The following is a 10,259-nucleotide window of genomic DNA, read 5'->3' as shown; positions in this document are numbered from 1 at the left end:
AGAGGGAGAGGGTGAGCTGAGTTACCCAATGAGCTGGATCCCCATTCAGGGAGCTGGATCTACTCACAGGTTGTGTTTATCCTTCTCCCTCTCCCTCTCTCTCTCCCTCTCCCTCTCCCAAGGAAGGTAAATGTTGATGGCCAGAAGCTGCCCACTTACGTTGGGGTTTCTTTATTATTACTTATTACTCCATCATCTTGGCTCCCAGAAGTCCTCCAGCTTTTCTTTTTTTAAATAACCTCCTTCACTTATAGCAGTGAATCTGAGTCTAAGGGTCTGGGCATTATAGTCAATTGATTTACACAATTTACAATCACTTTCTAATATGGTTGTGTTAATTCGCAGCTCTACCAACAATGCATTCACGTGCCTGTCTTTCCACAACCCCTCTGACATTTAACTTTGACATTGACGTCGACAATTTTCATCCTTAGTTAATTTGTTGGGGACAAGGTGAAACCTCTGGATTGTTTTGGTTTAAATTTCACTTACTGTTAAGAATTTGAAGCATTCTTTCACAGGATTGTTAAATGTTTGCAATTCTTTCAAAATGGATAGTCCATATCCTTTGATCACTTATTTGTTTTTGTTGTTTAGTCGTTTTCATTCAAGTTGGACTCTTCATGACCCCTTTTGGGGTTTTCTTGGCAGAAATCCTGGAGTGGTTTGTGTAACAACAATCTGGCTCGCAGCTGCTATTGTGGTGTAACACCCAACAAGGCTAGCAACAAGAGCTGCTAGCGTAGGTTCTTTTGATTTGCTTTTTTAAGGAAAGTAACTTTAAGGGGTTAACAATCTCACTTTAATTAAACATACAGATATCATTCACTTAGTTCAGGAGGAAAAGCCACCACCCTGAACTTCAAAATAAATACAAACAAATTACAAACAGAGACAATATAAACAGACCAAATCACAATTCATAGTTACCAGGAAAGCATCAACATTTAGGTTTACAAGCTGGCAGGGGGGGGGGCACTCTTGACAATAGCCGCCCAGAGTCTCCACATCAACACTCCTCCATGAGTAAAAGCCCCAGAAAGAATACTAACCTTCGAGTTTTCATACCCCGTTCACGGCTTAATCAAAGGCATTTGATTACTTTAACATTTCTAAAAGAAAAAACAGTAAAAAAAAAAAAAAAGACCCACCTAAATTACCAATACAGTTTGACATTTCCTTCTCAAGCTCCTTTTACAGATGGGGAAACTGAGGCACACAGGGTGAAGTGACTTGCCCAGGGTCTAATAAGTGTCTGAGGCCAGATTTGAACCCAGGTCCTGCATATGCCAGTCCTATGCTGTGTAGATGCCCTCTATTGGGCAATGGCTATTTCTTCTATATATTTCTGTCACTTGTCTGTGCACCTTGTATATCAAACCCTTATTAGAGAAAGTCAATACAATGATATTACTCTTTCCTTCTTATACTGGATCGATTAATTTCATTTGCGCAGGAGCTTTTTGGTTTCATTTGGCACTCCCACTTTATTTTCTTATCTTTGTCATTTTGAAATTCACTTAGTTGTCCCATTCTAAGTCATTTGGAGCATTTGAGTTTGACATCGATTTTGTTTTTATGATTTCTTTAAGCATAAAACAATTTCCTTGTCCATCTTTTCTTCTTCTATGACATTTTTTCTTTACTTTTTCTGACAGCATGATATAATTCCTGCTTTTTTGGTTTCTCCTGATGCATAGTAAATTTTCCCCCAGCTTTTCATGTGTTTGTTTTTTAGATGTTTCTTGAAAGACCAGATGATGGCATTTTGTTTTCTTATCAAATCTGTCAGTCTGTGTTTTGAAGAATCCCCCATTTCCACAAGAACAGACTGAATTTGAAGAGCTGTAATAAAAGACGATGCTAAGTGTTGTAGACACAACACTTATTTAATCCCACCCGGTTAATCAGGCTTTCCCAGCTAGAGAGACAGTTCAGGCATAGGCTGCAGGTGGGAAAAGTAGTGAGACAAGGTACCCAGAGAGTGGCCACTTGTGAAAGAGAGTAGAGATGTGACCTCCCTGGAGTGCATTACTTGGATAATACTCTTTGTTTAATACTGTCTCCTGGATTTCACCTCTAAAAAACTTTAGATGTCATTTTAATAAGTAAATAAATAGTTCAACTATTGGCAGATAACAAGAGGGGATTTAATTCAATGTAGTTTTAAATGTTTTGCTAACTGCAGTCTTATGAAGAGCACTGTGTGAATTGCTGGAGGAGATGCAACATTTCTGAAGATTTGGTACCTACCAACATGAATTAATGACTCAACAGTTATCATTTAGCACTTACCTTATGCCAGGTACTTGGAAAATTTTGGGAGGGACAGTGGGGAGAGGGAGGAAGGAAGGAAAGAAGGAAGAGAAGAGGACAGAAGGAAGCAGGGAGGGGAAGAAAGGAGGAAGGATGGAGAAAAAGAAAGAAATTAAAGCAAGAGAGAAGGAAGGATACTGGAAGGATGGATGGGGGAAAGAAAAAAGGAAGGAAGTAATGCAAGAAAGGAAAGGAGGAAGGAGTGACAAAAGGGAGGAGAGAAAGTAAGGAAAGAAAGGAAAGAAGGAAAGAAAAGGGAAGGAGGGGAAAAAGAAAGAAAGAAGGGGGAAGAGAAAGAATCAAGCATGAAAGGGAGGAGGGAGGGAAAGAAGAAAGGAAAGAAGATAGGAAAGGAGGAAAAGGAGGGAGGAAGCAAAAAAAGAAAAAAGGAAGAAGAGGAATAAGGAAGGACAGAAACAGTAATTGAAGAGAAGAGGGAGGGAGGGAAGGAAGGAAGGCAAAGAAAAAAGGAAAACAAGAAGGAATTAAGGAAGGAAGGGAGGGAGAATGGAATGAGGTATCAGGATGTTGTGAATTGCTTGAATTGCAGAGAGCTGAGGTATGTTCCATAGTACCACAATGACATCATTATCTCCTAGGAGAATATTATAAGTGAGGGGATATTATTTTATGGTTTAAATATTTAAAACAAGCGCTTATGAGTCCTTATGTGCTCCAGACAATTCTTTGTGGCAGTGGGAATAAATAAGTGTCTTATACCTGATATGTATATTGTACATCTAATATTTCTTCTGGAAGTGACCTTATCAATCCTTTTACTATTTAGGCATGAGTCGAAACACAGATTTATTTAGGTGGTTTTCCCTGGAACGTCAGGGTGCGAAGTAATGAGATTCCAATAAAAAGCCCAACTCGACAATTTTGAGGGTCCAAGATGGACCCAGGATGGAATGTGATTTATTGGAGTCAAGAGCCAGACTTCCCTTTTTGGATGAAGCCCTCTGGGTCAGGAGCCACACTTCTGTCTGGAAAACCCAGAATCTCCAAACTGACAGGGACACCAGGGGCCAGCCAGTTCAATCCATACTAGGACAATAATATTCTCTCCAACAGACCTGACAAGCTTATTTTCCATTGGGACAAACAATGGATATCCATCTAAAGAAATATAACATATCGAGATTTAAAAACAAATAGATGTCATGGCATTTTGGTAGACATCAATTGAGTCAATATTATACTAAGTCTGGATACATGGTTGGTGTTACATGAATCCCTTTCTGCTCACAGGCTTCAGGGGATCTCTTGCAGTAAGGTTCTGAAGCCACACAGTAGTTGTTTGGAGCGTAGCCAGACTTTTTCAAACAAGTGCTCTATTGCTTTAAACCACAAACTCCTGAGGACTTTCAGGGCCACTTTCTTGAATAGGGATGGATGAGGAAGGGGAGAGATGGCAGGTGAGTTGGAGGAAAGTGCAGATCAAGTTCACATTTTCTTCATCCCTTCCTTATACTCCCAGGACACACCTACTATTTTCTTATGTCCCTGCTCCCACCCTGAGCAGCAAAGAAATTTTATTCCTTCCAGTTCCTCTCACTGATCTCTGTCTCTCATAAGTCCCCCTACTGAGATTTGAGGTCTTCCCTTCCAATTCTAACTTCTGAGATGTTCTGATCTCTAGGACTGTGCCCCCATCAGAATCAGCTCTATAAATAGTCATTGAAGGTAGTGAGCACAGCCTTGGATTGAGGGAATTGATTGTGGGAGAAATAAATCCTGGGTTTTGGGCCAGGGAGGCAGGAAATCAATGGAGATTTAATTTGAACCCACAATACTTGCTGCTTTACATTCGTTCCCAGTCCTTTAAGAAAAATGGTATCTAAATGTAAGTTGGGATGGCTCTTCCCCATACGTAATATTATCTGTCTCCTGCCTCTATAGACTGACAAGTGGTTCTGCAGGCCTACTATGCCCACCCTCCTCATCTTCAGCTCTGAGACTTTGTAATCTTCCTTCAGGGCTCCATGCTGGGACCCCCTCCTCTGAGAAGACTCCTGGGATCGCTCCAGTTAATGTTTTCTCCCTCCTTGAATTATTTTGTGATTATTTATCTATGTTGGACTCTCCTTCCACATTATTCAACTCTTTGAGGGTAGCTGTTGTCTCATTAAATATCCTTGTATTCCAAGGGAGAGCAGAAAGCCTTGGAAAGGGTATTGTGTGCACTAAATAAGGGACTATGGAAGTGAAATGGTATATTGGCTTTGAAATACTGGCATGACGTCCCAGGAGTGAAAACTAGAAGGTAGTTGTTAACCCTCCCCATCAAAGAATGTCCCTCTCCACCTCCTAGCCTCATACTGGGGGATGTCACCCCACATATTGCTACTCCCTCAAATACCTTAATCTTTTAATTTTTCAATTTACTCATTTCCCCTGCCCTACCCTCATATCACACCTAGGCTACACACAGAGATGGTCACAATCTTAATCTTTCCATCACCACAAGTGTCCACTTCCAGGTTCATAAACTCTGGTTTCTTTTTCTGATCACACTCTGTTGTCATTCCTCATTTTCCTCTGCCATACCAGCCCTGACCATGACCATGTTCTTCATCCTCACTACGACCACTTGCTCCACCTCTAAGTTCTTCCTCAGGCCAGCCCTCCTATACTGGCTTCGCTCTCCTCCCTTCCCCATCTTGACCACTTGGTGAACCAGTTCCACTGTACGCTGCTCTTTTCTCTTTTTGCCTTTTCCCTCTTGTCTTATCCTTGATCCCTGCTAAGCCTCAGTCTTGGATCACTCCCACCATGCATTGCCTTCACTCCTACTCAAGTGATGCTGAACAAAGCTGGAGGAAATATGAAATTGCTGCCTGGTTCACAATAAATATCAGTTACATAATCTCAATTGAGCTTTCACCCCAACAAGGCGATCCTTGGACACCACCCAAATATCACTACTTAAAATTTGGAGCGTGAAGTAATTACTAGTGTTATATTGCTGTAAATAATACAAGATGTTGAGGTTGGTTTGCAGTTTGAACTTATACCAATGTATAAAATTAACATTCAAAAGAATAAAATAATGATGTGATATTTTACATGGGAAATAAATACATGAATGTTTGTGGAGAAGCAATAGGGGTGTCTAAGGACAGCAGGAGCACTCATTAAGGTCAGTGATGAGACTTATGCATAGCCAGCATTTCTTTGATGTTTTAAGATTTGAGAAGCCCTTTACAAACTCTATCAAGGTAAGATAACAGAACCAAGAGGCCGTATACACAATAACACTTTAACCAAGTCATGAAAAAGTCAGTGGAGATCTTGGAGAGGAAAGAAAATGAAGCCTACTCTTTCCTCCAGGAAGAGAGATTTGGGACCATGAAGACAGAGGATTGTCTGACAAGATTTTAAGGTTAGCAGATTTTTAAATCAATTTTCTTTGCCAGAAGAGAAGGTTCAAGCCGGAGTGTGTTTTGTAAATAGATGCTTTCATGTTCTCTGCCCTATCAGACTGTGAGTTCTTTGGGGGCAGTATTTTTTGTTCTACAAACATTTATTAAACACCTACTGTGGGTATTGCAACAATCCGGCTAGCAGCTGCTGTGGGGTGAAAGACCAACAGAAGCCCAACAACAAGAAGGCTGCCAGCACAGGTTCTTTTGATCTGCTTACTAAGGAAAGCAATGTTAAGGAGTTAACAATCTTACTTTACTCTAACATATGCATATAAAATCACTTAGTTCAGGAAGAAAAGCCAGGAACCTGAGCTTCAGAGCAAGTACAAACAAGTTACAAATATGCACAGTATAAATAGACCAGATCACAATTCATAGTTACCAAGAAATCATCAACATCTGGGTTCATGAGCTGGGGAGCTCTTAACAACAGCTGGCCCAGAGTCTCGTGCCACTCCTCCTGTGGCTCAGAGCCCCAAGCAAATAACTCTGTTCTTTCTTTTTATACATTCTTTAGACGTCATCAAACATCATCTGAGCGACCAGAACTTAGGTGCCTACTATTGGCTCTGCTCTTAGGAACTCCTCTTAGGAGCCTGAGGGTTTCAGCTCACATTGGCTTAGCACCCAATAATTAGGGGTTTGGGCCTGGGGCTTTGCACCTAGTAAGGCTCAATGAAAGATAATTAATTTAGCATTCTAAAACAGTAAAAAAAACCCACCTTAATTAATATTGCATGTGCCAGGCACTATACTAAGTACTGGGGATAAAAAAAGAATCTCTGCTTTAAAGGACCTCTGAGTCTGGAGGGGGAGACAAAATGCAAATAACTATGTACAAATAAAATATATATGTATATGAACACACACAGATAAACATTTTCTTGTATGTATCTATGTATGTATGTATGTGTGTGTATATATATATATATATAATACATACACACACACACACACATACATACAGGAAATTGGGGATAATCATCAAAGAGAAGGCACTAAGATTGAGACAGGGATTTATTTTATACTCCCAGAACTTAGTGCAATGTCTGACATGGAGTAAGTGCTTAATAACTATTTGACCTGACTTGATTTCACTTGGAAGATGACTGTTGTGAAGACAAAAAGGCATCAATCCAATATGCTGAAATATGTAATGTGCATTGGACTTCAAGGTCAAAGAGGACACTGTGGGGTAGGGAAGAAAAAACAAAGCCATGGAGGATGCTGTCTCCTATCGTCAGAGGGAGTGAAATAAGGGAGTATGAGGTAGAAGAGTGTGAGATTGAAGCATGAAAAGACAGCTCCTGGTGCAGGGTCATTCCCATGTTTTTTACATTAGCAGCCCCACAAAAAGGTGAAGTGAAACTCAGGCAGAATTGCTTAGGAAAGAGGAACAATTCTGGGTTTTCCGTATTTGTTGATGCTTACCTCATAGTGAGCACTGAACAAAAGCTTGTGGATTTCATTAGACATGACTTGGACAGAGACTTTGACATGACAGCAAAGACAGTAGTGACTTGGGGGCTAGTTCTGTACATGGCCCTGTGAGCAATATGCTTTTAAGCAGGGAAGATGAAATGTCCTGAGTGCTTTGTGACACGCTTCCTGTTTCCCTAGGCAAGTCACTGGTCGTGTGCCAGTCAGCTCCACAGCTTTGAAAGCAGCCCTTTCCTTTTTATATGTATCTCTGGCACATAGTATAACGTCTATCACATATTCGTGACTTAATAAATGCTTAATGATTGATTTGTGATATATTCAGGGGCAGGCCTTTCTTTCCAGATGTTTCCTTTAGCTCTGCACTGGGAACATAGTAAGTGGTTGATAAATAACAGACTAATCCTATGGTCATAGTCTTCAGAGAGGATTGTTCTCACACTGAAGGTTTAAAGGCGTCGCATAAGTGGTTCCAATTGTGCTCAGACATCTCCCAACCAAAAAAAATTCCATTGCCTCAAACCATATTCTATATTTATTTAGGGTAGGGTTGGTGTGTTCATGCATTATGGAAACTGGAAGGGTGGGAGAGAAGGAGGGTGAGAGAGGAAAAGAGTTCAGAGGAAAAGTCCCCATGCCCTAGTTATACCTTGATGCCCAAAAAAGGAATTTAATTTCGTGATACTCCAGCCACATTTCCTTACTTCATAAGCTAAAAGTTAGGTGTGTAAACTCTTCTCTTCTAATCCCAAACTCTGGTGGTCCCTGGTGCCCTGTTTATAACCCACACTAGAGTTGGGGATTTCTTCACAGAATAGGCAGCTGGGAATGAGACAATTTCTGGCCACCACTGGGGAAGCAGGCAAAACCATACGTCAAAGATGTGGCTGTGGGAGGGAATCCAGGTCATAGGCTGTGGGGGAGTTGGTGCAAAGAGGAATGTCAAGGAAGAAGATGGATGAAAAGACAATACGGACATCCGTGGAAGACCCTACCTTTGTCCCAGAGTCACTTGCTAGGCATTTCACCATTGTTCCCCAAACCTGTATTTTGGAGGCTCAACATGGTAATGATCATATCACCAGGACAGAGGGCAGATTTTGTCATCAGCACTTGTATTAATTGAACCCAACAACGGCAATGATGATGATGACGATGATCACCATCATCATCATCGTAATAATAATAGAGTTTATGTATTGCTTTAAGATTTGGAAGATGCTTTATCTCTGATGGCATTTCAACCTCCCAACAATCCTAGGAGGTGGGAATTGTGACAATCTCCATTTTAGGGATGAGCAAACTGAGTCTGAGAGAGGTTCTCGCCTTGGATCACAGGATTCACAAGCATCTGAGGAGAGATTTGAACTCCAGTCTCCTGCACTCCAGGGCCAGTGTCCTACCCACTGTTATTGTTGTTGTTCAGTCATGTTTGACTCTTCATGACCCCATTGGGGGTTTCTTGGCAAAGATCCTGGAGGGGTTCGCAATTTCCTTCTCTAGCTTATTTTACGGTTGAGTGAGTTGCCCAGGGTCACCCAGCTACTAAGTGCCTGAGGCTGGATTTGAACTCCAGTCTTTCTGACTCCAGGCCTGGTGTTCTATCCACTGCACCACCTAGCTGCCCTAAAGGCAACCTATTAACTGGCTTCCTAACTTTCATAGCATGGAGAAACAAGCCCAGTGCCTCAAGGCAATTCTTACTTCTGTTCGGCCCATGGTTGTAATGTGTCTGTTAACACCTGATGTTTCCATAGCTTTGAGGTTGGCAAAGAGCTCTAAAAACATTATCTTATTTGAGCATCACAATAGCCCTGTGATGTAGGTGCTGTGGATATTATTATTCCAATTTGAAGAGATGAAGAAACTGAATCTCAGAAGACCTCCAGGACTTGCCAAGAGGTGCACAGCTAGTAAGGTTCGAGGTGGGATTCGAATCTGGATCTTTCTTCTAAAGTGGGAGGAGTACTGACTGGGTTGGGAAGTGGAGAGCCCGGATTTGAATTCTGGCTCTGGTACTTGTTAACTGTGTTACCCCAAGCAAGTCACTTCACACTGGTGGGCCTCCATGCCTCATTTTTGAGTGATGGGATTGGCTGAGACGGTCCCTAAGATACCTTCCATCAGTGATTCTGATTCCAACCACATCAAGTTATGTCTCAACTGAGCACAAAATTTTTTTAGGCAATCAGAATGCTATGTTGTCTTACTCATAGTTTGAGTTAAAAAGGAACCTTAGAGACCTTTGAATCCCCTCACCCTTCATTTCACAGATTAGGAAACAATGCAAAGAGAGGTCAAGGATCAACTAGGTGACACAGAGAGTAAAAAGTAGGACCTGAACTCAGAAAGACCTGAGTTCAAAATTTCCCTCAAGCACTTATTAGTTGCATGATCACAGGCCAGTCACTTAAACCAGGTCTACCTCAGCTTTCTCATCTGTAAAATGAGATGAAATTAGAGCCCAGGGTTGTTGTGGGAATCAAATGAGATAACATATGTACAACACTTTGCAAATATGTGTGTGTGTATGCCTGTGTGTGTGTGTGTGTGTGTGTGTGTGTGTGTGTGTGTGTGTGATATTCAATGACTTGCCTAGGGTCAGAAAACTGTTGTGTCTCTTGTAGAATTGGAACATAGGCCTTTCTGCCTTCCTTCCTTCCCACAGACGTTTCTCTAGAAGGGATGACAATCTACTGAGGGAAAAGACATTCCCAAACTATGGCACAAGGGTAGGTAATAAAGCAGAAAAAGGAGAGGTTGAGGAAATGTTGAGAAATTTGATGAGAGAAAGATGATTTTCCCTTGATCAATCAATGAACTTTTACTAAGCAGCTCCTATGTGCCAGACACTGTGCTACACTCTGCCATTATTGGGCTCAGACCCAGGATCATAGAGTGAGTTACACCCAAGCTCTTCCTGAAAAGAAGGGCAGGCATTCTATGGCTGGAGTTCAGAGGCAAGAAGAGTCCATTCCACAAACTGGGGAGCAGCCTAATGCTGCGTTTGCAAATGGGGGAGGCCACAGAGGCTTAAAGACAACTCCTGTTCCTTTTTCTCTGGAATGTACATAA

The 10,259-nt window shown here is 41.5% G+C and overlaps 1 protein-coding gene across 1 annotated transcript in view; it reads left to right on the top strand.

Moving 5' to 3' along the window:
* The window catches only part of LOC118842840 (class I histocompatibility antigen, F10 alpha chain-like), a 10,967-nt gene extending 10,293 nt beyond the window's left edge, over window positions 1-674 (top strand). Inside the window, exon 6 of the mRNA XM_036750146.1 lies at window positions 652-674. Coding sequence (XP_036606041.1) covers window positions 652-674 — 23 coding nt within the window. The remainder of the gene's footprint in view (window positions 1-651) is intronic.
* Window positions 675-10,259: the final 9,585 nt, after the last annotated feature.

This window comes from Trichosurus vulpecula, chromosome 3 (assembly GCF_011100635.1).
Source record: "Trichosurus vulpecula isolate mTriVul1 chromosome 3, mTriVul1.pri, whole genome shotgun sequence".
Classification (NCBI taxonomy): Eukaryota; Metazoa; Chordata; class Mammalia; order Diprotodontia; family Phalangeridae; genus Trichosurus; species Trichosurus vulpecula.
The sequence above is the reverse complement of the archived record's forward strand: the minus strand, read 5'-3'. Positions and strand labels throughout refer to the sequence as shown.